At 39.5% G+C, this 26,792-nt stretch overlaps 3 protein-coding genes and 1 long non-coding RNA gene across 11 annotated transcripts in view; 3 read left to right on the top strand and 1 right to left on the bottom strand.

Annotated features, from left to right (window-relative positions):
- The window catches only part of rusc2 (RUN and SH3 domain containing 2), a 45,350-nt gene extending 32,656 nt beyond the window's left edge, over positions 1 to 12,694 (bottom strand). For 2 of the 5 annotated variants that reach the window (XM_074639422.1, XM_074639423.1), the window contains exon 1: positions 12,494 to 12,693. The gene's annotated coding sequence lies outside the window, so the exon portion shown is untranslated. Of the gene's footprint in view, positions 1 to 12,493 lie in introns of all 5 variants that reach the window. The other 3 variants (XM_074639425.1, XM_074639426.1, XM_074639424.1) reach the window with 2 other exon arrangements.
- Positions 12,695 to 17,448: 4,754 nt separating this feature from the next.
- On the top strand, positions 17,449 to 22,648 carry LOC141769905 (uncharacterized). Of its 3 annotated transcripts, none has more exons than XM_074639418.1 (8): positions 17,449 to 17,587; positions 17,942 to 17,972; positions 18,062 to 18,114; positions 18,332 to 18,555; positions 18,589 to 18,666; positions 21,915 to 22,340; positions 22,423 to 22,477; positions 22,562 to 22,648. In XM_074639418.1, exons 2-6 carry the CDS (start codon positions 17,956 to 17,958, stop codon positions 22,212 to 22,214), a joined length of 672 nt encoding a protein of 223 aa, XP_074495519.1. In that variant the 5' UTR covers positions 17,449 to 17,587; positions 17,942 to 17,955; the 3' UTR covers positions 22,215 to 22,340; positions 22,423 to 22,477; positions 22,562 to 22,648. The 3 variants fall into 3 exon arrangements, with proteins under 3 accessions (XP_074495519.1, XP_074495522.1, XP_074495520.1); XM_074639421.1 differs by having other exon boundaries at positions 17,461 to 17,587; positions 18,332 to 18,528; positions 18,574 to 18,614; positions 21,893 to 22,340; XM_074639419.1 differs by having other exon boundaries at positions 17,467 to 17,587; positions 18,332 to 18,528; positions 18,574 to 18,666.
- LOC141769906 (uncharacterized) lies at positions 21,173 to 21,843 on the top strand. Its single transcript, XR_012594352.1, has 3 exons — positions 21,173 to 21,314; positions 21,404 to 21,456; positions 21,676 to 21,843. It is a non-coding gene; the product is annotated as an uncharacterized LOC141769906 (long non-coding RNA).
- Positions 22,649 to 24,365: 1,717 nt separating the features above from the next.
- Positions 24,366 to 25,865, top strand: LOC141769904 (uncharacterized). 2 transcript variants are annotated; one of them, XM_074639416.1, is made up of 5 exons: positions 24,366 to 24,521; positions 24,606 to 24,658; positions 24,747 to 25,065; positions 25,096 to 25,671; positions 25,776 to 25,865. In XM_074639416.1, the coding sequence occupies exons 1-4, from the start codon at positions 24,505 to 24,507 to the stop codon at positions 25,616 to 25,618; spliced, it is 912 nt and encodes a 303-aa protein (XP_074495517.1). In that variant the 5' UTR covers positions 24,366 to 24,504; the 3' UTR covers positions 25,619 to 25,671; positions 25,776 to 25,865. The 2 variants fall into 2 exon arrangements, with proteins under 2 accessions (XP_074495517.1, XP_074495518.1); XM_074639417.1 differs by having other exon boundaries at positions 25,096 to 25,682.
- Positions 25,866 to 26,792: the final 927 nt, after the last annotated feature.

Genomic DNA, 26,792 nt, shown 5'->3' with positions numbered 1-26,792 from the left:
GTGCTCTAATTGCCCTACTTCCCTCCTTGGTCTTGTTCAGCTTCAGACTGGGTTTGTCTGCTCCTCTTCATTCAAACAGAAAAGAGTAAAAGAAGAAGAGAAAAGAGATAGAAATACCAGCAGGGTTTTCTATCCATGTCAATACTCTGGTAACTAGGGATTCATCGAGGGTTCTTGTAAGATCCAATTAGCTTTGATTCTTCTCCACAAACACGTCTTTAATGGATTCTTTGGAAAACCAACATTATTGTATGTCATCATTTTGGAGAGTAGGGTGGGAAAATGACCTATTTATGAAACTAACACACACGCTAAGGGGAAAAGGAAAGCAAAGCTGCAACAAAGGACATCCTCCCTCTTATAATATCAGGGCTGTATTTCCAGGAATAAGTCTGAGCCCGGGAGGGAGGAGGACATCCGAGAGGAGGCACACCCTAGCTGGGTAGAAACAGACGACACACTCAGGGAGACGGCAATTAAGATGATGGATGTAGTCCATGCTCACAGTGAGACTCATGTTTATTGAATGCAATCTTGTGACTATTTGTATGATACAATAGGGAAGAAGAAGACCCACAATAAGCTGATAAATTCCAAAATACAAAAGGGCAGTAAGTCAATCTTTCAACGCCCTGTAGCAGGAAATTAGTGTGATATATCTGCGGATGGGATGAGGTTGTTGACTAAACAAATGTTTGTCCTTTCGATTATTATGAGATACCCTACAGTCTGTATAAATAATTTGCCATGGCTCGTCAAACTACCTGAACAACACCAGACATTTGCCTGTTGGTTTTGGTTACCCATCCTGCTTTCAGTGTCAGTTTCATGATGATGATTCTGAATAAACAGCAGCCAGTCAACTAATTTTTCATGTATCCTCTGTTCAGAGAGTCTCTGTTTCCTGCACCAGTGGTACTGTAGCTGTCTGGTTGTTGAGTTACAGGCTCAGTGTGTGTGTGTGTGTGTGTGTGTGTGTGTGTGTGTGTGTGTGTGTGTGTGTGTGTGTGTGCTGCTGCTAACTGAATGAAAAGAGCTTTTGTTTGTTGCACACATTCAGCATCTCACAGTGTCAAATGAAGCCTGACAAAAAGAGTGGGAGAGCTGAAAAAACGAGGAGGAATGCTGAAACTGAACAACCTTGAAGGTTTGTTGGGACCTTGTCTCGCATCGCTGCCTACAGCTCAACAAATCACAATTTATTAAGTGGTTATTTATCTAACAAGGAAGACACAGACTGTCAAAAAATCTGGCTGTATAAGTAGAGGGGAAAAATAGGAACCAACCAGGAAATGACCCAATGTCACGGTACACTGACTGAGCCGTGTATTCAGGGTGGAAAGTTCCCACCATCACCAGCCATGTTTGTCAAACCAGACACAACTGCAGGCTAAAAAAAACACACATTTAACTGAAGCACTTCTAAACATTACTCTTCACTAGAATATCTTTAGCACATTATATTTTCTTTATGTGTAATAGGACTGTAAAACACCACGATATTGTTTTTGTGTGATGCTAACAGATGGCTAAGAGTTTATAGTCACAGTAGGTAGCAGCCCTGCGAGGCGGTTAGAAAAAACTGTTGAAAATGAAGAAACAACTTTGCAATGTTTGGACTGAGGATGACACCGGAGGCAAAGGTCATGATGTTCAAGTAAATCAAGAGGGCTTGTCCTCTGCACAGCAGCCATTTTAGGACATCTCAGACTTGTCGGGCTCAGCTCAACATTGTCACACTTCGTTTCGTCAGTGTATTAGTCAGCTTCAGCTATACTTAGGCAACGCCTCCTCATACGGTTTGTATGATATCTTACGAAAAGTTATTCTTTGTTTTTCGTGCGTTGTCTCACGAATGTCCAGCAACATTGCTTTTGAGTTATTTCTCTCTGGACTGAACTACAGACAGACCAACGTTGCCACCCCTAAAACTAGCTGCTAGCATGCACAAAAAGAGATTAGTAGCATCAGAAGTGCTTTATATATGGCTCTCTATACTACTTCTTTATTTATTGTGATTATTTTGTACTCAACTAAAAGCCTTATAGCAACATAGGTGATACTGAATATGCTGGTGTGAACTGATCGGTCTCGTACTCGTTGATACAGCGAAATGTGAAGCCTTATTGATCCTTTTAGGAAAACGCTCCCATCCCTTTTGCCTCCTACACAGGTCAAAAATCTGGGCCTGCCACGAGACATGATTGCTGGAGCTGGAAAGGATTCAGTTTATTGAAACGGTTTCTTTAAAAGTGCTATATCAACATCAGTAAAATGACCACATTGATGATGAGTCATTAGTGGAATTACACCATCGATCGCAGTCCTCTGCTGACCTCTTTGGTGCATTTCACATCATGAGATTCAAAGTGCACCGATGCTGCTCCTTAATGGCACAAAACGAGATGTGGGCGTTTTTCTTCTGGAGCAAACTGAGCTGAAGCAAAGTCACAAATCCTTGAACTACCGGTGTGTTCACAGCCAGCTAAAGATGAACACATGGCCTTGATCGCAGCTTCCTCAAAGGCTTAGTGACAGTTTCCCCCTCCTCACCCGGTTCTCTGTTTGAACTTGAAGAGCTTATAGACGCTTGCGTAACAGTGGACCGGCGTGCTGCCACCACTAACAGGTATTAGTGTTCGCTCACATCCAGTCACAGCGGGGTTGGGGGAACGTGGCTGGCAGTAGCTGTTTGCTTAAAATGTAAATCACATTATAGGACTGTACCGAACGGCATTTTTTTAATATTTCAAGCTGAGGTTCAAAAATGAAGTTTGAATTACTATTGTTATATTTTATGATGTCAACACCCTTAAAAAAAAAAAAGGGGGACATTTTTTGTTGTTGTGGTTATATAAATGTAATGTTTGGTGCTGTTAGATTGCTGCTAGACCGCCCCGTTAATACAGGTGAGTGCCTCCCTTTGTGTGCAGCAAGCGGGAGAGAAAACTGTTTTTTGATCACAGCCGCAGTGAAAATGTTGTTTTTGAAAGGCTAAATGCCAACAAATATGGATTGAAGCAGAACATTTTGTTAGATAAAAACACGTTGTGAATTTTGGAAATGATTACATCTGTCTTTTAACAATACATCTTTACGTTTAGACTCGGGCTGCAACTAACTATTATTTTCATTGTCGATTAATCTGTCGGTTATTGATTATTTTCTCAATTAGAGTAAAAAGTTGTTTGGTGAAAAATGCCAATCTGTGTTTCCCAAAGGCCAAGATGACGTCCTCAAATGCCTTGTTTTGTCAACAACTCAAAGATATTCAGTTTACTGACATAGAGGAGTAAAGAAACCAGAAAATATTCACATTTAAGAAGCTGGAATCAGAGAATTTAGACTTTTTTTTCTTAAAAAATTACTCAAACCAAGTAATCGATTATCAGAATAGTCGGCGATCAATTTAATAGTTGACAAATAATCGATTAATCGTTGCAGCGCTGTTTTGGACTTTACAACACTCTGGAGTTATTGGAAATGTTAAGATCACTCAAGTCGGAAATAATCCTACGCAGCCACCACTGGAATCTAGTTCTACAAATAGTATAATACCACTAATATTAGTGTAGAATGATCTTTATCTGACACTGTGCAGAAATACTGCGTTAAAACTGAAATGAAATGCAAAAAAAACCTGCATAGCATTCGAATGTTGATTTAGAATTTGAATATCAAAGTTACGAATGAAGCTTCGAAAGTTCAAACTATTTGGTACAATCCTAATAGATTAGCTTAATTTTTGCAAGACATCATGCTAGCTTTTGTATTTTGCAGTTACGAGGAACTGATTATTAATAATTGTCTACATGGTACAGATATGATGTTGTTCCTGTAAACCATGTTGCAAATCAAATGTCATTTTAAGAACCAAAAGAGTTTGAATTTGAATTTAAAAAATATGATCTGGTTTCAATCATAATTTTTCATCCTTAAATTAATTCAGTGTGATTTCCTGTTGTTCGGCTAATTAATAAAAAACAAATAATAATAATTATATATATATATATATATATACATACTCGGAATGGACAATCCTACTCATTAGGATGGGTCAAACGTAAGGATTAATTAAAGTCTAACTGCTGTACATCTAGGTTTAAGTATACACAAATACAGAAGCTACGTTAATACAAAACATTATGAGGCACAGATCTTGTTTTCTAAAGCTGCAGCTCTCTTCTTCCAGCCATCACGCCTCTCTCTCTCTCTCTCTCTCTCTCTCTCTCTCTCTCTCTCTGCTGACTCCTGCCCTTCTCACTCCTCTCCTGGTCCATTTCCAAGCACCTCTCACTCTCTTCCCAGCCCTCTTTCGATCCATCATGCTTTCCCCTCTCTTCTCTCCCATCTCCCCCCCGCCTCCCCCCTCGCAGCTTCACTAAATCCCTCTCTGCTTTTCTTCCAGCCACTGTGAGCACTGCAGTGTGATACGTCTTTCCTTTAGCCCACTTCTGCCTCTCTAATCATCTTCCTCCCTCCTTCCATCTCTCTCCTCCCATGCTGCTGCTGCTGCACACACAAATATGTCCAACCAAGATGGACTGCAGATGGTTACAGCCAGATTGCCTCACAATCCCACAGCACTTTAGTGGAGTTGGCCACAGCACATTTCACAACCCAAATCCCTGTGAGAGTTAGCTTGTAGGAAATACCCTTCTGTATGTACCAGCTCATGTCTACTTCAAACAGAGATCATGTTCTTAGTACTTCAACAGCAGGAGGAATCCTAATAGAAACACAACTAGAAGCTGAATGCCTTGCTCAAGGGCAACTAAATGCTGTTTACACAGGAAGCGGAGGAGAGTGTTGACCCAACAACCTTCTAGTCACAGGCTTGGTTTAACCCACAAATGATTTCAGGTGGGTGATTATCAACTTATAGTAAAATAATAAGTCCTTTTCTGCCTGTCTTATGTGTAATGTATGCAATATAAGAGTCCTTTATATGCTGTTCTGCCTGAACACATCATCCTCTTGCTTTGTATTTCAGCTAGCTTGTCTCTGTACCACATGCACATTAACATTTCTGTTTAGCTGTAGTATGTCGGCCATAATTTAATTAATTTTAATGAGTGAAATCTATTTAAGTATAGGAAATAGTGGAAGTGGTGGGTGATGCAGGAATCAGTATTATGATATTGATAAGTAAAGTAATCCAACTTATGTTCAATGAAATAAACTGTGGTTCACTGTTACATGAGCCAAAACGCTTTATACTGTATGTGTAATAACAAAAACTTCATTCATAAATATTGTCATTTGTCATATTAGGAAAAGCACAGGTCTTTAGGCCTTTACACACCAGGGCATAACAAATTAACAAGACGAAAATGCGCAAATACTCGCCTGCGAATATTTCGCATCAAAACTATTCATATCGCCAGCGATGTGAATTTGCGACAGTTGCAACACTTTTTCAATAAAAGGTTTGAATAGATTCCTGAAGGTAGAGGAGGCCTGTTGACCCAGAGCAGTGTCTGGTAGTCTGTCTGAGGTAAACTTTTGTACAGCCTAAACTACTGTAAGATATTTTAGTTTCCTTTTAGCGAAATGCTCTGAGTGAGTTTGCCTCTGGTAAACAGTTATATGTCTAGGGCTTTTATTGTGAAAGGTAAGAACAGAAGGAGTGGATTTGGTATGGGCTGAAGTTTGCCATCTTGGTTCTGGACTATGGAGCCTCCTTGTTATATTTTGTCCGTTCGAAAATATATATTGATGATGTGTGAATTAATTGCACGAAAGAAACGCCCCCGGTGTGTAAAGGCCCAAAGTAGTAACACTAATGGTGGCTCCGTTCCATTTAGCCAATACGCACAATACAAAGGCCCTGGGACCAGCGTACCTAAATGGAATGCTATCAGAGCTGCAACTAATAGTGATTTTCATTATTTATTAATCTGTTGACTATTTTTTCCAATCAATAGATGAGTCATTAAAGCTACAAAATATCAGAACAAAATGCCCATCATACAAGATGACATCTTCAAATTTGACAAACCAATTATATAAAAAGCAGCAGTAAACACATCGATTAATCAACTCTCAAGTCTTGAGTTGAGTTGAAGGTGAGTCTTGCCTTTAGGCCTCTAAGACGGCGTATTAATCTCTCCATCAAACTGCAAAGCCAGCAGAGAAGCAGAGTCTTTGGAGCCAAATAATGAGGAACCAGTGATGCATTCAGTGCTACTTGAGGCTTGAAGGATTTATATTTTTATGACTTTCAACTATAATCAAAATATTGAAATTTGTTCAGAACTTCAGTGCATTTATGGGAGAAAGTTATCGCCTCTCTCTTTCTCTCTCCATATTTCTCCCCTGATTCAGCAGCTGAACTACCAGTCAGTCATCATGTAATTACCAGACTGTTGTTCAATTCCAGCACAGTGAAAGTGTCCACGGTATATTGATAGTGTCCCGGCAGCTCTCAGTGCTCTTTCACAGTCAGACAAATGAGCACAAAATACAGAGCAGGAACATCCATCAGCTTCAGCAATAAACACATACACTGTACAGTACACACAGCTATACACACACAGCTCTCTCTGGGTGCCTTTAAATCAGTGAAGCGTTGCAGGCCGAGAGCCATGAAAGAAACAGAACTACCAACAAGCCAGAGGGCCAAAGCTGTGTGTGTGTGACTCAAAAGTCTCAAAGAGAGAAGCTGCACATCCACCGTGCACATATTTTCCTTTCAGACACACAAATTATGGTCATGTCTGTGCACTTTGACTCAGAATCACAAAGCCATTGCAAATAAAAGTACAAGTATCAGCAGCAAAATGTACTCAAATATCAAAAGTAGTTATGTTTTCATCAAGCAGAATGTTTGCCAATAAATGTCCTTTCACTTTGACTCCATTCGAAGTACAACTATAAATAAATGAGCAGAAGTTTTATTTACTAAACGTGTGCAGAATCAAAAGTAAAAGTATGTGTTATGCAGGATTGGATTATTATTTCTGTACATTAGTAAGCATCATTTCCAGCTATACTGTATTTTTGACATCTTCCATGTGTTTTTAGACGTGACATGTGTACGGCCCCTAAATAAATATTTTAACCTGCAAATAAATATTATTTGGTGGACACAATTTAGAAAGAAACTTTTTTTAAATGTCATGGTTGCAGATATTTATAGCATTAATGGCATCAGTGGGAATAGGATGGTCCAAGCTCTGAGTTACACAAGCACAAATAGTGTGGCTTACTGTACCTCAATAATAGAGGGTTTAGAGAAAAAAGGATTTCTGGATGTTGGCATGCCTTGAAAAGTTCTCAAAATAATTATGAAATGTAACCCTTCAACACTGAACAACCTTCAAAACAAGCCAAGCAAAGCATTTAGGTTGCGCTTTCTTTTCACCGACTGCAGCTGCAGATAACAAGAGAGTTGGAAAAAGTCTATTCAGGGAAACGAGATAATAACACACAATAGGAGCTGCATGATGTCTGCATACCATCAATTAAATCACAGCACACACACACACACACACACATGTAAACACACACAGACAGAGAAAGTATGCACATCCGGCCTCCTCCAGCCCTCGGTTACATAACACATTCACAGACACACATTCCAAGATCAGGAAGAGCAGCTGAACACTGAGAACGGCACCCGGACGCCGCCGCCACCGCCTGACACACTGAATCAGCTGTGATTTAAAAACGTGACCACGACATTGAGGCTTTAATCTTGTAATGCCGTGATGATTAGCTCAACGCCCACAGGTCACTTCTCACACTGACTGGTGACGCAGATAGAGCCAACATCGGTCTCATCAGAGAACACAAAACACTACTGCTGTAAATGACAATAAATAGAGCTTCTTTTTTGTCAATCTACAGCTATAATGTTAAAGTTATTTATCAAGCAAAATGCAAACATTCACTGGGTTTTGGACAGTTGGACAACACAAGTCATTTGAAGATGACAACTTGAGCTCTGGGAATTTGTGAAATGCATTTTCATTATTTTACACAAACTGATCCGATAAATCAAAAATAATAATAAAGAAGTTTGGTGGCTACATTCCAAAGAAGACATGTTAGCTTTTTTCTGCATTGACAACACAGAAAAAAGACCGATCACGCCTGTTTAAAATGCCATTTACAGGCTATAGGATAGGAGTGGAGAGAAAATGGAAATAGCTAGTGAGAGCTAAGAGATTACAAATTTGTATAGAACAAGTTTGTATTGTTAAGATTTTTTTAAATATATATATATATTTTCCAACAAATCATGAAGTGGACTTGTTTAAAACACCCATGGGGATAAAAGGTACATTAAGTACCCATTAAGCCCATGCCAGACTTTTGACACATTTTGATAAATTAAACAATAAAAATATTAGAAATTGGTATAAATGAATTATTGACACTTGAACTGATAGATTAGACTTTGATTTTAACTCAAATGTTCTCACTTAAATTGGGGAAGTATATATCAAAAAATGTCTGAAAAGTTTTGATTTGGTGGGCTTAATATGGACGTTTACCCTAATTTGAAGATGTCAACTTGAGATGTGGGAATTTGTGAAATGCATTTTCATTATTTTGCACAAACTGATCATGTAAATCAAATTATTGATAAATACATTTTTTGGTTACATTCCAAAGAAGACGTTAGTGAACGTAACGTTACACTGACGCTGCTCAATTGCCCTCGCAGCTCGTTTCATGGCTCCCAATTACAGCGTTCTCCCTCAATACTGGATCAATTTCAGACATTGTTGTTCCCATTAGTCACTTTGACACAAAAACATTGGAAAAATAGGGTCCAGGTTGAAAAATATCAAAGTTACGCTTTTAAGAAAGAAACTGATCTGATAACGTCATTGTCATCAAGTTATAGATTTAAATCCCAGAGTGATGTCATACTCTTACAAGCAGTGACTCAGTTTGGGTGGCTGGTGTTGATTTGGGGTGATATTGTGACCTCAAACGTCGCTCTAATCCTGCTGATCTTCAAATCTCTCTCTTGATCTCTTTCTGTCTTTAATCTGTGAGTTCAATTAATTTCTGAAGGGATGTTTTTTGTGCAAAAGGTTTTTGCCGACTTAAAACAGAGACAGTGATATTCGTCTACATTTTTCAGGCATTTTTCAGAGTTTGTCTCTGCAGGAAATCTTCATCATAAATGTTTTTGCAGTAGAATTATATCAGTGTATTTATACTGTCGTTCAACCAAGTACTTAGCTGAACCGATAGGTGGATAATGAGAGAAAAACAACTAATTTTCAAGATTATTCTGAACTTCATCAGTGGCCCAGTGCTTTCTCCAATAAATATCCATATGTAAAACTACTGCTGCTGCTACAAGTACTACCAAGAACTTTTACTTGCAACTGGTACTGCATTAATAGTGAAGTTAACAGGGCTGCACAATTAATCAAAAATGTAAATATTATGGTGCTACAGTTATGTCCTGGCCTACACATCATAGTCTACAGACTTTGTTTGGTACAGATCCCCACAAAAATTCAAAGTCAAAATAATCGTAATCAGATATTTTTTTCAAAATCGTTCAGCCCTGAAAGCAAATAACAAAAAGCGTCTTCTTTAGTACACTTTCCCCATAAGAACAGCCACCCATCCATTTAAGACCTGGATGATAATTATACTGCAGAAGTAAGTACGTTGCTAAAATGCTGCCAAGCTGTTTCAGTCTGTAAACAAATCTGACTCAAGCTCAGAGACCAGAAGGCAAGGTAAAAGAAAAAAGAGATTACATAACAGGAGGACAACCATGCACTGAAGTCTTTCCTCCTGAGATTATCTAACAGGTAAACCACCTAATGAACGTACACATTGTACCAGAGTGCATTCTTATTGTCTCATGTCAAACTGAGCAACACAGAAATAAATAACTGCTGCAGTCATCTCATAATTATGTTAAAGATACAGTAGAAATATCAGGAAACAACCAAGCCCCTATAAATACATCACTATATATAAAATATGTTACTAAGAGATCCCTACTGAGTACTGTAAGTCCCTACAGGAACATTACATGACGACTATGATGATTTACAGGAAGGAAGGATATATTTCATATTAATTCATCTAAGTAGAAAATCTTACAGGATAATGCTGTAGACATGACACAACATCGGCTAATTATTGCTGTTTTATGCCAGTAGACTAATCTGCATCCCCACCATATTGCATGTAATGCACCTCAAAACACCATCCTGCATACATTACCCAGAATACACCAGGTAGTACAGCCAGTCTGCCTTCAAAATAAAAGCCTAGGAGCGTGCACCAGATAAAAAGGCTTTCAAAAGGTAGTAGGTTACATGTATGGCCGACAACAATCACTTCAAAATAGTCAAACAAACTCATATCTCTGGCTATACAGAGTGAATCTCTATATACACTATGAACTATATTGTATTTCCGGAGGGTCTTAATAATAAGTAGGTTCATATTTGAAATTTTGTATTACATAATTTATATGTAATTGCCTTCCATTGATGTTGTAGCTTAACCAGTACAGTCACCTTAGCTCTATATACTCTTTTTACACCTCTGTGTATGTATATTTATAATTTCTTATTGTGCATGTGCATACTACATTCCTGTTTACATTCAGTTTATCCATTTGAAATACTGTGTATCAAAACTTTACATGACTTGTTTTTATTTATTTATGTTTATATTTAAGCCCTACATTTTAACTTGCACTATAGAATATACTGTATACATCTTAGATTCTCATTTTGCTTTTACTTGGTTAATTTTCCTTTTAAATATACATATTTAATGAGCATTGCTGAAGGGAACCTGACATCAAAGATTTTCACTGCCAACTGCTTTGTTGTAATTATTGGGCATCTGATAAATAAAGAAATTTGAAACTTGAGGCCTCCCTTTTATGACTCCTATTATCCTTGATTTAAATTGTTTCTGAATGCCTTATTTTATTAGCATCTCACTCTTTGTAAATAAAAATTGTTTTATTTTCTACATAAAAAGTATTTTTTATTTTTTTTTAGTATGATGTCAATGTTATTTTGATTGTTTACATCATTGTATTCTTCTTTATATACTTTACTTATGTATCTAACTTTTAACATTTCTTTTACACTTATGCTTTGTTAAAAAATCTTAAATATTTCATTAATGTATTATTATTATTATTATTATTATTATTAGTAGTAGTAGTAGTAGTAGTAGTGCTTGTTCATCTCACTTTTTTAAATTCTTTAACACTTGTGCTTTGTTAAAAAATCTTAAATATTTCATAAATGTATTATTACTATTATTATTATTAGTAGTAGTAGTATTAGTAGTAGTAGTAGTGCTTGTGCATCTCACTTTTTTAATTTCTTTAACACTTGTGCTGTTAAATTTTTTTTTTTAAATATTCCATAAATCTATTGTTATAATTATCATTATTATTATTATTATTATTATTAGTAGTAGTAGTAGTAGTATTAGTAGTAGTAGTGCTTTTGCATCTCACTTTTTAATGTCTTTAACACTTAAGCTTTGTTAAAAAATCTTAAATATTTCATAAATGTATTGTTATTATTATTATTATTGTTAGTAGTAGTAGTAGTAGTGCATCTCACTTTTTAAATTTCTTTTACACTTATGCTTTGTTAAAAAATCTTAAATATTTCATAAATGTATTATTATTATTTTTAGTAGTAGTAGTGCTTGTGCATCTCACTTTTTTGATTTCTTTGACATTTATGCTTTGTTAAAAATTCTTAAATATTTCATAAATGTATTATGATGATTATTATTATTATTATTATTAGTAGTAGTAGTAGTAGTAGTAGTAGTAGTAGTAGTAGTAGTAGTAGTAGTAGTAGTAGTAGTAGTAGTGCTTGTGCATCTCACTTTTTTAATTTCTTAAACACTTAAGCTTTGTTAAAAAATCTTAAATATTTCATAAATCTATTATTATTATTAGTAGCAGTAGTAATAGTATATATTTATAAATAATATATATATATCGTTTTCAACCCTCAACTTGGCCACCCATGCTTTTATTTTGCTAAATTCAAGCGGAAGTCGTACTGCATCATTCTGTCATATTAACCGTTAGTTGTGTATCGCTGTTGTTTCTGGTGATATCGGGTCAATATGGTGATAACATTAAGATGCAGGCCTCTAGTTTGGCATCATTGAACCAGTCTAGTTCACCATAAACGAATGAACTACTTGCTATTGACATATTGTGTATTTTCCTCCAGCATCCACCGTCTTTTAGCCGCATATAACCGATGAAACACGGATGATGTGATGACCCGTTAACCAACCGCTGCCTTTGTGCCACTGCGTTAAAAACACACACCCACAGCTAGCACCACCTTTCATTTAAAACACATTTAAAAACATTTAAAGATGACATGACAGTTAGGAGCAGGAGATATCTGTTAATAGTCGACGTCTTCATCATTTTTTCAGCCTCCGACGCGATGCTGAATCTCCTTTCCTCCATTAAACCTCTAACATCCACATTCAACACACTCACCTTGCCGCAGTTGGTCGCCAGTAGGTGTAATGTCGATATAAAGCATCCGCAGCAGTAGATATAAACCTGGCTGTAGCTCTGCTAGTCCTCTGGATGTGAGGTGGTAGTGTTGTTGTCTCTGTGTGAGGACTCACTGCAGGAGGACAGAGACAGACAGAGACACAGCGGCGGTGCAGCGATGGGCTGGGCCGGATAGGAGCACCACGTCATCCTGACGTCACTGGTTGGTCCCAGACCGGGTTATCTAATCCAGGGTGGGTTATCAAACCTGTCAACTCAGATTATCTTTAATGGGACAAATAAAATAAATTATGTATTGATGCTGGTTATTCTACATATTTAATTCAGATTTTATTTGGCATACCATTTCATGCAAAAGCATTTCAAATGGCTTTACATGATCACAACACAATTAGGCAGAAATGTGCATATACACAAACACCTTCATACATACATATATGACATAAACACAAGACATATCTGTCTATAGGCCTATATGCTGCTCCAACACTGCTCCAAGTAGGTTGCACACACCAAACACCATAAACTTTATTTATCCCGGGGGATATTGGTTAGTGCAGCAGTTGCAGTACAAAGTGGGAAAGAGTGCAAATAGATACAGTGCAAATAAACAAAATATAAACAACAAATGGTATCAATAAGGTGCAAAAACCAATGTGCTATGATACGATACGATGCAATAGCCTACGATACAATACGATACGATACGATAAGATACGATACAATACGATATGATACGATACGATACGATACGATACGATACGATACGATACGATACAATACGATACGATACAATACGGTGTGATATGATAGCCTACAATACGATACGATACGATACGATATGAGGTCACTGTTTGATCCCAGACCGAATTATCTAATCCAGGGCTGCCACTCATTATTAGACCTGTCAACCCAGCCAGGTTATCTTTAATGGGGCAAATAAAATAAAATAATGTATTGATGATGGTTATTCTACATATTCAATTCAGATTTTATTTGTATACCTTTTCATACAAAAGCATTTCAAAGTGCTTTACATAATCACAACACAATTAAGCAAATATGTGCATATACACAAACACCTTCATACCTGATATATATATAAACTCGGAAAAAAAAGCTTAGAAATTTGTGTTTGGTGGATTATTTCTCTGTTGTTACAATGCTAATTTGCATTGTATTTTACATGGTTGGAAAGCCTGTTTATTTATATCGTTTATAAATATATGGTACGATACGATACGATACGATACGATACGATACGATACGATACGATACGATACGATACGTTATTAAAAGCTTTATCGTACCGTATCGTACCGTATCGTACCGTACCTTACCGTTCCGTCCTGTATCGTATCGTACCATACCGTACCGTACCGTACCGTAACGTATTGTAACGTATCGTATCGTAACGTATTGTAACGTAACGTATCGTAACGTATCGTATCGTAACATATCGTATCGTAACGTATTGTAACGTTTCGTAACCTAACGTAACAAATCTCCCTTTAAGGTACATTTTGAACAGCATAAAAATGTGTAATTAATTTGCGATTAAATGTGATTGACAGCCCTAATATATACAGTATATATGGTACGATACGATACGATACGATACGATACGATACGATACGATACGATACGATACGATACGATACGATACGGTACGGTACGGTACGTTACGGTACGGTACGGTACGGTACAGTACGATACGATACGTTACGATACGGGACTGTTACGGTACGGTACGGTACGGTACGGTACGGTACGGGACGATACAATACGGTACGTTACGGTACGGTACGGTACAATACGGGACGATACAATACGGTACGGTACGGTACGGTACGGTACGGTACGGTACGGTACGGTACGGTACGGTACGGTACGGTACGGTACGTTACGGTACAGTACGGTACGATACGATACGATTTACTTTATTGTCCCCATAGGAAAATTTGCCTTGGACTTGTAATGTTTATTCTACTCTTTAAAAAGTAAAGCTTTTAATGACATTTGTATAAAAATGGTTTGAAAATGTCAAAGCAAAAATGAAGGAGACATATCCCAAATTGAACAGATATAAGGTGTATAACGGTGATAAACACAATCATGAAAGAATACTGACCTGAACAACATGTCTTATCTTGATTAAGAGTACACCTTGTTTTGCCTTTAATTTAGGTTTTAACAAGACCTAAAAGCCTTTGTCCAAAGCAGCACGTTAGATTTAGTAATCTAACAATCTGTAATGTTCAATTCATCACATTTTTATCTCAATTTGACGCTCTCAGCCAGCCTCCTCAGCTCCCTCTCGGTGCTGTTGCTGATGGTCAGCAGTTTAACAGAGCACAGTGTCTCATTTTATGAAACCTTTATATTCCTTGTGGGAAAACTTTAGTATTGCTGCAGCAGTGAAAGGTATGGACTTAACAGTATAACAGATTATTAAAGATTATCGAACAGCAGGCGTTACAACAACAGTGAGGACCATAAAAAAGAAAATAAACTGAGGTAAAAAATACAGCTTTTTTTGGTAGATTCACAGGCCAGACTTACATCACCAGATTGATGCATATAAAAGCGCACACTATTCTAATAATCTTCAATCCAAACTCACTTCAGCCATTGTTTTTCTCTTAAAATGACAACGTTTTTCTGTACTTAAAGTGGTAGTAAAATGATTCTGGAGATAAGACAAGATATCAAAGTACCAACAAGCCTAAGAGACGGTGTTAAACATCAGCCTCTTTCACTTACCTGATGTAAAACAACCATTTAAACAGAGACTAAATTTACCAAATGCGCCATGACTTCTTATATATAACATAATGTGATCTTCAAAGTTTTTCAGTAGTTTCATGGCTTTCATGTGTGTTTTTTTAAACTTAAATAATTTGACAAATTATATATAAAAATTATATTATATAAAAATGTCTTATCTTGATTAAGAGTACACCTCATTTTGACTTTAATTTAGATTTTAACAAGGCCTAAAGCCTTTGCCCAGAGCAGCATGTTAGATTTAGTAATCTAACAATAAACAAAATGTTAAAATATAAATATAAAAACAGGTGACTTTTGCAGAAGCAAAGTATGAGAAATACATTCACTTAATTAAACAATATTTTAAAAGGCAAATGGGCATTGACTTCTTACATATAACAAAATGTGATCTTCAAAGTTGTTCAGTAGTTTCAAGTCTTTCATGTTTTTTTTTATTTATTATTATTCTTTTTTTTGGTACAAATTTCAATGATTTGATAATTAATTTTATTTAATAAATAAACACAATGAAATTAGGCTTTCTGTTTTTCCACTTGCATATATGGATATGATGCTTTCCCATCAGAATTACTGTATTAGTTATAGAAGAAATGTGATAGCTCATATTTTCCATATAAAATAAGAATATCTATTAGGCATTAGGTATTGTAACATTCATCCATCCATCCATGTACTATCTTGTAATAACAGTGATAAGATCAGTGCTGGGTCAGGCATACATGAGCAGCATTCAGTTGTGTCCCTTGTATTGGCTGAGCTCCATCTGCTGGTTATCTCATGTTACTGCATTTACCAAAGTCAGTACTGTGATTCAGGTGTGCCTCCACTCTGTAGTCCACTTAAATCACATGTAGCTACTGCTCTCTCATTCTCCTTGTGTTCTCTGTGCGCAGGGTCAGATCCAAGTGCTGGCTGCGGTCTGAAGGCTGAGAGTTGGGTTTCCTTGAGGCTGAAGTGTGTTGCCAGCCTACTAGTCCTTGGTTTGGCTCAGAAGACTGCCATCAAGTGATGTTTGAAAGTTAATGGACTGAGGAAGACATAGAGGGCAAACATATATATATTGTCCTCTTTTGGCAAACGTGTTGTAACTTATTGTTTTGATACCACTGTTTACAGGTTTTAGTTTTCTCATTATTTGGTCTTAATGTTTTGTTCTTTTATTGTTGTTTTCATTTTGTCTGTATTTCATTGTATCTGTGCAAGCACTTTGTAACTATGTTTAGAAAAGTGCTATACAAATAAAGATTATTATTATTATTATTATTATTATTGTTATGTTTTCCATATATCTTTGTCAAAGATATATGCCAATCCTCAAACCACCAAGTGACCTCATCTCTTTTTTTTGTCCCATGTCATGGTGTGTTGTTAAAATATTTAATATGCATAGATGGTGACAAAATAAATAAACATATATAATGTCTTAAGCTGTTGTTCCAACACAAACCTCCATGGAAAGCCCACAGAGCAGAGGGGACACCAGTCTTCCATAAGGAATCCACATTTTGGTGATGATACTGTTAAACTGGTTTCATCTGGTGACTGTGTGCAATAGCATATGATTCACATGAGTTTAATTCATGCCCTGTATTGAAGCATTGCATGGTTCTCAACTCATTCATTCAGGTTCTACCTTTAATTTGTCACCTGTTGATGGACCAGTGTGTATTATCTGGGTATGCAATATTTTTTTTCTGCCACTAGATGGACCCACCTGACATGCAAATCAAGGCTGCCTTGGAGCTGAGCAGCCAAAAGCTAAAAAAAGTGAGTGTGAGATGGGTTGATTCACTGCATCTGTCATTTCATAAAAAGCCATGTAATCTCACACTTTCAATTTCAGTTTCAATTGAACACACAACATGTAATGCACTTTAGCTGAACAAAGATGATAAACTGACATAATTTCAATTAAAGCCCTTCTCTGAACATGTGTTTTATGATTAACCCAGCCCCATTACTTCCACCTGTTTCCCCCTGTTGAACGATGCATTTCCATGATATCAAATGGTTCAGTGATGCATTGCTGGAGGCTGGACAGTGATGAGTAATAGACACTAATTTAAATGAAGGACACCTGTGTATCACAATGAACCCAGCCCCATTACTTCCACCTGTTTTTAATCAACCATTTAGTAACAGAGAGCTGTCATTGACTGTCAGAACAAGTTAAAATAATTTCACTGCAGGTTTCCTGCTACTGCGCCACTGTGGAAGGAAGACTGACGTTTGGTCGCGTTGGGTCAGCTGACATTGGCTAGAGGCATTTCAGTTTGATCTTTTGTGACGACCCCTCCACTCCACTAGGTGTCCTGTGTCTTTTTGCTGGTTCTCCTTTGTTTTGCAGGAGAGGGTCGTCAGGTTGATGAGCCACACCTGGGCTTGGTGTGGTTGGGATAAAAGCTCTCTACCTTTCAACAGATGTCTCTCTCTCTTCCTTGGCTGGCACACCTGTTTTGGTTTTGTTTGCAGCAGACATTTTCACACACCCACACATGCCTACATTACTGATTACTGACTTTCCATGTTTATTTAGTTATTGATTGTTAGTTTGTTAAATAAATGCCTGTTACTATTTTTAAACGCGTCTGGTCTCCCATTTTTGTTGCAACCTTTGAGCCGGCTTGTAACACTTTTCTCTGGCTGAAGCCATGGGACTTGTTCTACGGTAACTTTTGAGTGTTTTTTCTCTACTAAACATTATACATTTAGAAAAAAGTGACTGATTGTTGTTTAATATGGTTTTCTTTTTTTTAGTGTGATGCTGCTATGGCTGCTGTTTATTGGAGAGCTTAAGGCAGGCATTACATGTGAGACTACAGGTTCATCTACACTCATGATGCAGACTTTTAAAGTTTTCCAACCAAGTTTAATGAATTTCAGAACTGCTCTTTTGCAACATGTTGAATTCATTGACCTTGTGGTTGTAAAACAGAAGTTGATATCTTAGGTTTTTCACAAGAGGGGCTATATTAGATGACCTTGTGTGATTTAAAAAAAAAATATATATATTTTTTTTATCAACAGCTTCCTATCATGGCCCTGCATCTGGGATTTTGGACATGAGCTACAAGCCCCAGGTTCCCAGCTACCCATCCCAACCTCAGCCCATGTCTGAGCCGCAGCTTCGGTCCATGCCCGACCAGCCCATGCCACAGCCTTTGCCCATGCCGGAGCCTTGGCCTATGCCCCTGTCTCAGTCCTTGCCCGAGTGGTGTTGGCCCGTGCTCCGGCCTGAGCCCCGGCCCATGCCCCGGCCCATGCCCGAGCGGCCCTGGCGCATGACCTGGTGGTGTTGGCCCAAGCCCGATTGGCCCATACCCGTGCAGCCCATGCCCGAGCAGCCCATGCCCGTGCAGCCCATGACCGTGCAGCCCCAACCCATGCCCGTACAGCACCGTTCTATGCCCGAGAGGCCCATGCCAGCACGGCCGTCCGGGCCCCAGGTTCCCAGCTACCTGTCCCAGTCTCGGCTCCAGGTTAATCCCTTTCAACCAAGGTCTGGCTACAAGCCCATGCCCAAGCAGCCCATGTCTCAGCCTCAGACTCGCTACCAGCCTCGGTCCATGCCCGAGCGACCCTGGCCCATGATAGAGCCTCGCTCCCATCCGCAGCATCGCTCCCAGCCTCAGCCTCGGCCCATGCCCCAGCAACCGATTCTTGGCTACCAGCCTGGTGGCAAGTTTGGCTCTCATCTTCCTGATAAGACTGAAGCTGCACCCAGCACGGACGGTTCAACAGGGTGGGTTTTCATATCAGTAAAATATCCTTTATGTTTGAGTTGATACTTGTTTTTTACGGTGTTGTGATTGTCACATTTTAGAATGAGTGGGACCCATCTCACCTCTGGAAGTAAAAGAAGATTTGGCTACAACTGAAGAGTAAGTATATTGTAAGTCAGTTCCTGCTAATGTAATGGAAAACAACTTGAGTGTTTTTACCTTCCATTCTGCTTACTACCACTAATTAAGAATCTTGTCATTTCAGATATCTTGGAGGTGTTCAACTGGTGGGCCTTGATGACTTGAAACTTGTACAATGAGTCTATAGAGAAATAAAATGCATTTTATACTACATTGGTGTGGAACTCATATTTACCAGTTGAAAGGGGTGTACTTTGTCTGTTACTTGGCTAGTAACAATGCAGGCTTTAAATCTGCTTTGCAAATGTGAAGGCAATGCACTAACATTTGTTGGATCTCAATGATGCATGCAATGTGTTTTTATTGACTTGCACTGAAGGTAAACCAAAGTCTTACAAGAACTCCACAGGGCACCTTCTTGATCTTGCAGAATTCAGTGACTGATTTATACCTTGCAGGTTTCACTTGGATTGACTACAATACTTTGTGTTTTACATGCTGCTCCAGCTGCCATTTTTTGCTACTATAGTGATGCAGTGGTCAGAGTGCCTACTTCCACATTTGAGCTACACACAAGGAACCATGTGGCCTGACCACTCATTAGACTAAGTTATACAACCATCTTGAGGTCTCATGTCAGTAGCATGCATAAAACCATTGTGACCTAGTTAGCATGGGTTCATTTATGGGATCAGTGTGGCAGTTTCTGGGCAGATGGTGTCAATGTCACTGGGTTTGGTACTGTAGGAACTATCCATGACACTGATGTAAAATCAAATCTGAACAAGTGGACTGGTTCTGTACATTTGAAAACAGCAAACTCATCAACTGGGACACAAAAAATTGCATTTGTGAGTTTAACATGTATTATATCAGTTCCTCAACTGGGGTGGAGCAGAAGAGATATAAGGTTAAAATAAAGGTAGAAAATTCCCCAACAGATGCCAACCTAGAATAAAAGCCTTTTTTAAAAGGTTTGTCTTGATCACCTTCAAATGTGCTTAGCTTTTGACAATCTTCATCATGTACGTGTCCTATTGTAAATGATTCCCTTGTAGTAGATTCAACTGGCCACTACCAACACTATCTCTGGGGTTACACAGAATTTTTCATGGTGAAAAAAACCCCAACACATTTGATAGCAGAATAAGTTTTATCTTTACTGAGCAGTATAATTACCCTCTGTTTCTCATTTTCTTCTAAAAAACTGAATTGTCTAAATTCTAATACATGGTAACAATTTTAATTAAAATTTCAATTATTTTATCCCCTGGCTGGATTACTGACATGTAATGCATCCATGTGGTGGCAAATCTAGAGACCTGATATGAAACATCGATCTTTGGGGTGACCTCTAGCTCACCCAGTAGAGTGTGTGCCCCATGTAGGTAGAGTCCTAGGTAGTGCCCTAGGTTCAAAGCCCTACAAAATAATCTTTAAAAACATTATTCCACTTACCTGATTTTGAGCTCATGAAAGAAGTGAAAAACCAAAAGCAAATCTACTCAAGAAAAACAGGCAAACACAAGGAAGATAAGTGTTTTGACTGATTGACCTGCAGAATGCATGGACTCTGCATTATACAAACAAGGGGGGAAATAGTGTAAGGCCTTGTGAGTCTTGTATTTTTACCATTTTTTTGTTGCAAACTGATGTGAAGATTTCCTTGTTTCATCTGTAATTTTGCCAAAATCAATTTAATTTGGCAGTTCTAAATGATGCATGTGATCTTCCTATTGAATTGGTTAAAAAACATCAACACAATGATTGAAATGATACCACTATATTTACTTGAAAGAACAGGCTTTAAAACATGGACGATGCATTTTCATGACATCAAATGGTTCAGTGATGCATTGCTGGAGGCTGGACAATGATGAGTAATAGACACTAATTTAAATGAAGGACACCTGTGTATCACAATGAACCCAGCCCCATTACTTCCACCTGTTTCCAATCAACCTTTTAGGAACAGGGAGCTGTGATTGGCTGTCAGAACAAGTTAAAATAATTGCACTGCAGGTTTCCTGCTACTGCGCCACTGTGGAAGGAAGACTGATGTTTGGTCATGTTGGGTCAGCTGAAGTTGGATATAGGCATTTCAGTTTGATCTTTTCTCTGGCTGAAGCCATGGGACTTGTTCTACGGTAACTTTTGAGTGTTTTTTCTCTACTAAAAATTATACATTTAGAAAAAAGTGACTGATTGTTATTTAATATGGCTTTCTTTTTTTTAGTGTGATGCTGCTATGGCTGCTGTTTATTGGAGAGCTTCAGGCAGGCATTACATGTGAGACTACAGGTTCATCTACACTCATGATGCAGACTTTTAAAGTTTTCCAACCAAGTTTAATGAATTTCAGAACTGCTCTTTTGCAACATGTTGAATTCATTGACCTTGTGGTTGTAAAACAGAAGTTGATATCTTAGGTTTTTCACAAGAGGGGCTATATTAGATGACCTTGTTGTGTGATTTAAAAAAAAAATATATATTTTTTTTTATCAACAGCTTCCTATCATGGCCCTGCATCTGGGATTTTGGACATGAGCTACAAGCCCCAGGTTCCCAGCTACCCTCCGCAGCCTCAGCCCATGTCTGAGCCGCAGCCTCAGTCCATGCCCGACCAGCCCATGCCACAGCCTTTGCCCATGCCGGTGGTGTTGGCCCGTGCTCCGGCCTGAGCCCCGGCCCATGCCCTGGCGCATGACCTGGTGGTGTTGGCCGAGTGGCCCATGCCCGTGCAGCCCCGTTCTATGCCCGAGAGGCCCATGCCAGCACGGCCGTCCGGGCCCCAGGTTCCCAGCTACCTGTCCCAGTCTCAGCTCCAGGTTAATCCCTTTCAACCAAGGTCTGGCTACAAGCCCATGCCCAAGCAGCCCATGTCTCAGCCTCAGACTCGCTACCAGCCGCAGCCTCTGTCCATGCCCGAGCGACCCTGGCCGCGGCCTTGGCCCCTGCCTTGGCCCCTGCCACAGCCAATTCCTTGGACCATACCCTGGCCCAGGCTTCGGCCCTGGCCCATGATGGAGCCTTGCTCCCATCCGTAGCCTCGCTCCCAGCCTCAGCCTCGGCCCATGCCCCAGCAACCGATTCCTGGCTACCAGCCCAGTGGAAAGTTTGTCTCGTCTTCCTGGAAAGACTGAAGCTGCACCCAGCACGGACGGTTCAACAGGGTGGGTTTTCATATCAGTAAAATGTCCTTTTATTTTTTTTTAGTTATACTTGGGTTTTCATGATGTGATTGTCTCATTTTAGAATGAGTGGGACCCGTCTCACCTCAGGAAGTAAAAGATTTGCCTACAACTGAAGAGTAAGTGTATTGATGGAAAAAAACTTGTAGGTTTTGACCTTCCATTTAGCTTACTGCCACTAATTACTAATCTTGTCTTTTCAGATATCTTGGAGTTCAACTGATGGGCCTTGTTGACTTGAAACTTGTACCATGACAGTCTTTAGAGAAATAAAATGCATTTTTGTACTATTTGGTGTGGAACTCACTTTTATTTACAACAAGTTTAAAGTGGTGTTCTTGGTACCATACTCTGTAAGGTCTTGGTGGCTTTTGGGCAGTTCAAAACTCTATAAATCCACAAAGGGTTCCTTAAGTAATGCTGTGGAGCTATTTTGAGTGAGTCCCTGTTGTGTTTGTCTCTTGCATGTGGATGAGGGTTAGGTGAGAACCCAGACAACTGTTTCACACTATTCCTCCAATTGACAGGTGTTGGTACTGGGCAAATTTCAGCCATGTTTATGAGCTAGAATCTTAATTTGCTGTAACAATGCAGAATTTAAATGTGTTTAACCTCAATGATGGGCAATCTGTTTTAGTGATTGACACTGAATGGAAACCATTTAAGAACTCCACAGGGCACCTTTTCTCTTTTAATGCAGATTTCATTATTAAACCACGGTGTAGACCTGTGACCGTCCCATTTTAGTAGTAAGAGGTGCCACCGAGTCCAGAAGAAAGGGCTGTGTTTAAGGCACTAGTATAGTTTTTGACGGGTCCTGTTGCTGTATTGAAAGGAGCCAGAACCACAAGTAATAGCTCACTAAGTTCATTTATCAGTATAGTTGATGGACTGATCTGGTAAATACATCAGCCCCCATATTATGTGGACAGGCTGTTGCTTCAAATTTAATAAAGTGATCTGACATCACTGACAGGAGAGAGTCATGGCAGTGACATCTATTTTGCGTTACAGTATCAGATCAAGGGTGTTACCACTGGAATGAGTGGGTTCATGTACAGACTAAGTGAAACCAAATATATCGAGGAGGGCCAAAAAGGCTTTACACAGCCTTGTTCAGGTGAATATTGATATCGCCAATAATTACGATCTGATCAGAATTAGTAATGTCTGAGATAAATTCCTCTAAAACTTGTGAATAAGGGCAAAGCGGTCTGTATAGTACCACAAGATGGAGCCTGCTGCCCTGGACAAGGCAATTCATGGTTAATGGAGATGATTTTAATACGAGACTCAAATGAGTTGGATTTAATATTGTGTTTAGAGGTTAAATTACAAATAATTTTGTAGACTAAAGCAACACTTTCACCTTGTTTAGCAGCCCTAGCAACATGGGCATAAGTGAAATCAGGTGGGGAAGCTTAATTTAATGGTAATAAAACATTTGGTTTCAGCCATGTTTCACATAAACCAATCATATTCAAGTCATGTTGAAGAATCAAATATTTTATCGGTAGGGCTTTGGTAGACAGCGATCTGATATTTAGAAACCAAACGACTGCAGCTTTCATTAATAGAGCTGGCAGCAGATGAAGTAGTGATTTCAACTAGATGCCTTGTTTCATTAGTTTTGGGGATTAGTAGCCTGCGTACGCCACGGCGTGGTGATACAACTAAGAATTCCTTAGGTGTTGTGTTTTGTAAAACTTGATCAGGTTCTTCATGGGACAGTTTGCCACTGCCAGTGGTAGGGAAGATTATCACTAAAATGATGACTAAATGACTAAAATGATACCACTTTATTTACTTGAATGAACAGGCTTTAAAACATGGGCGATGCATTTTCATGATATCAAACGGTTCAGTGATGCATTGCTGGAGGCTGGACAATGATGAGTAATAGACACTAATTTAAATGAAGGACACCTGTGTATCACAATGAACCCAGCCCCATTACTTCCACCTGTTTCCAATCAACCTTTTAGGAACAGGGAGCTGTGATTGGCTGTCAGAACAAGTTAAAATAATTGCACTGCAGGTTTCCTGCTACTGCGCCACTGTGGAAGGTAGACTGACGTTTGGTCGTGTTGGTTCAGCTGAAGTTGGATAGAGGCATTTCAGTTTGATCTTTTCTCTGGCTGAAGCCATGGGACTTGTTCTACGGTAACTTGTTTTTTCTCTACTAAACATTATACATTTAGAATTTCTAAAATGACAATTGTAGTTTAAAATGTCTTTCTTTTTTAGTGTGGTGCTGCTATGGCTGCTGTTTATTGGAGAGCTTCCAGCAGGCATTACATGTGAGACTACAGGTTCAATCTACACTCATGATGCAAACTTTTAAAGTTTTCCACCAAGTTTAATTAATGTTGTGTGATTTATCAACAGCTTCCTATCATGGCCCTGCGTCTGGCATTTGGGACATGACCTACAAGCCCCAGGTTCCCGGCTACCTGCCCCAGCCTCAGGTTAATCCCTTTCAACCAAGGTCTGACTACAAGTCCATGCCCCTGCAGCCCATGTCTCAGCCTCATCCTCGGTCCATGCCTGAGCGGCCCCAGCCTTGGCCCATGCCGCAGCCTTGGCCCTTGCCTCAGCCCCTGCCTTGGCCCATGCATGATGGGCCCTTGCCCGAGCAACCCATGCCTCCCATGCCCGAGCGGCCCATGCCTCCAATGCGTCCCATGCCCGAGCGTCCCAGGCCCATGTCCGAGCGGCCCATACCCGAGCGTCCCAGGCCCATGCCTCCAATGTGGCCCATGCGTCCCATGCCCGAGCGGCCCATGCCTCCAATGTGGCCCATGCGTCCCATGCCCGAGCGGCCCATGCCTCCAATGTGGCCCATGCGTCCCATGCCCGAGCGGCCCATGCCTCCAATGTGGCCCATGCGTCCCATGCCCGAGCGTCCAATGCGTCCCATGCCCGAGCAGCCCAGGCCCATGCCCGAGCGTCCCAGGCCCATGCCTGAGCGTCCAATGCCTATGCCTCCCATGCCCGAGAGGCCCAGGCCCATGCCCATGCCCGAGCGGCCCATGCCCAGGCCAGTGAGGCCCATGCCCTGGTGGTGTTGGCCCATGTCCGAGAGTCCCATGCTCGAGCGTCACAGGTCCGAGCTGTCCATGGACTTGCAGTGTTGGCCCATGCCCTGGCGGTGTTGGCCCATGCCCGAGCGTCCCATGCCCGAGCATTCCAGACCTGAACTTTCCATTCACGTGCGGTGTTGGCCCATGCCCGAGCAGCCCCTGGTCTTTATAGAATGAGTGGGACCCGTCTCACCTCTGCAAGTAAACGAAGATTTGGCTACAACTGAAGAGTAAGTGTATTGTAAGTCAGTTCCTGCTAATGTAATGGAAAACAACTTGTAGGTTTTGACCTTCCATTCTGCTTACTGCCACTAATTACAACTCTTCATTTCAGATATCTTGGAGGAGTTCAACTGATGGGCCTTGTTGACTTGAAGCTTGTACCATGATGGTCTTTAGAGAAATAAAATGTGTTTTTGTACTATTTGGTGTGGAAATAAACTTTATTTACATCAAGTTTAAAGTTTTGTTCTTGGTGCCATACTCTTTAAGGTTTTGGGCAGTTCAAAACTGAACAAATCCACAAGTGGTTTCTTTACTTTTTTTAGTAACGCTCTGGAGCCATTTTGTCCGTGTTTTGTTTGACTCGTGCATGTGAACGAGTGAGGTGAGACCCAGACTTTTGTTTCGCACTATTCCTCCAATTGACAGGTGTTGGTACGGGGCAGATTTCAGCCATGTTCAATACGTTTTAGTGATGACACTGAATGGAAACCATTTAAGAACTCCACAGGGCACCTTTTTCTCTTTTAATTCAGATTTCAGTTTATGTGGACAGGCTGTTGCATCATTGATGTGACGGAAGAGCAATTCACGGCAGTAACATCTACTCCACGTTACAGTATCAGATCAAGGGTGTTATCACTGAGTAAGTTCATGTACAGACTAGGTGAAACCAAAAAGGCTGTACACGGAGGATCATCAGCCTTGTTCAGGATAATATTGAAATCACTAAGTACGATCTGATCAGAATGAGTAATGTCTCAAATAAATTCTGTGAATTCTTCTAAATATTGTGAATAAGGGCCAGGCGGTCTGTATAGTACCACAAGATGGAGCCTGCTGCCCTGGACAAGGCAATTCATGGTTAATAGAGATGAATTTAATACAAGAAACTCAAATGAGTTGGATTTAATATTGTTAAAATTTCAGCCATGTTTACGAGCTAGAATCTTAATTTGCTGTAACAATGCAGAATTTAAATGTGTTGAACTCACATGTTTAACCTCAATGATGGGCAATCTGTTTTAGTGACGACACTGAATGGAAACCATTTAAGAACTCCACAGGGCATCTTTTTTCTCTTTTAATACAGATTTCAATATTAAACCACAATGTAGACCTGTGACTG

The sequence above is a fragment of the Sebastes fasciatus genome, chromosome 6 (assembly GCF_043250625.1).
Source record: "Sebastes fasciatus isolate fSebFas1 chromosome 6, fSebFas1.pri, whole genome shotgun sequence".
In the NCBI taxonomy this organism is placed as follows: domain Eukaryota; kingdom Metazoa; phylum Chordata; class Actinopteri; order Perciformes; family Sebastidae; genus Sebastes; species Sebastes fasciatus.
The sequence above is the reverse complement of the archived record's forward strand: the minus strand, read 5'-3'. Positions and strand labels throughout refer to the sequence as shown.

Excerpts from the sequence above, each read along its gene's own strand:
- LOC141769905 (XM_074639418.1), top strand. Across the intron at positions 18,556-18,588 it reads GGCCTGAGCCCCGGCCCATG|ACCTGGTGGTGTTGGCCCAA; the intron begins CCCCGGCCCATG and ends CCCTGGCGCATG. Across the intron at positions 18,667-21,914 it reads AGCCCATGCCCGTGCAGCCC|CGTTCTATGCCCGAGAGGCC; the intron begins ATGACCGTGCAG and ends CCCGTGCAGCCC.
- LOC141769904 (XM_074639416.1), top strand. Across the intron at positions 24,659-24,746 it reads GCTTCCAGCAGGCATTACAT|CTTCCTATCATGGCCCTGCG; the intron begins GTGAGACTACAG and ends ATTTATCAACAG. Across the intron at positions 25,066-25,095 it reads CCCGAGCGTCCCAGGCCCAT|GCCCATGCCTCCAATGTGGC; the intron begins GTCCGAGCGGCC and ends CGAGCGTCCCAG.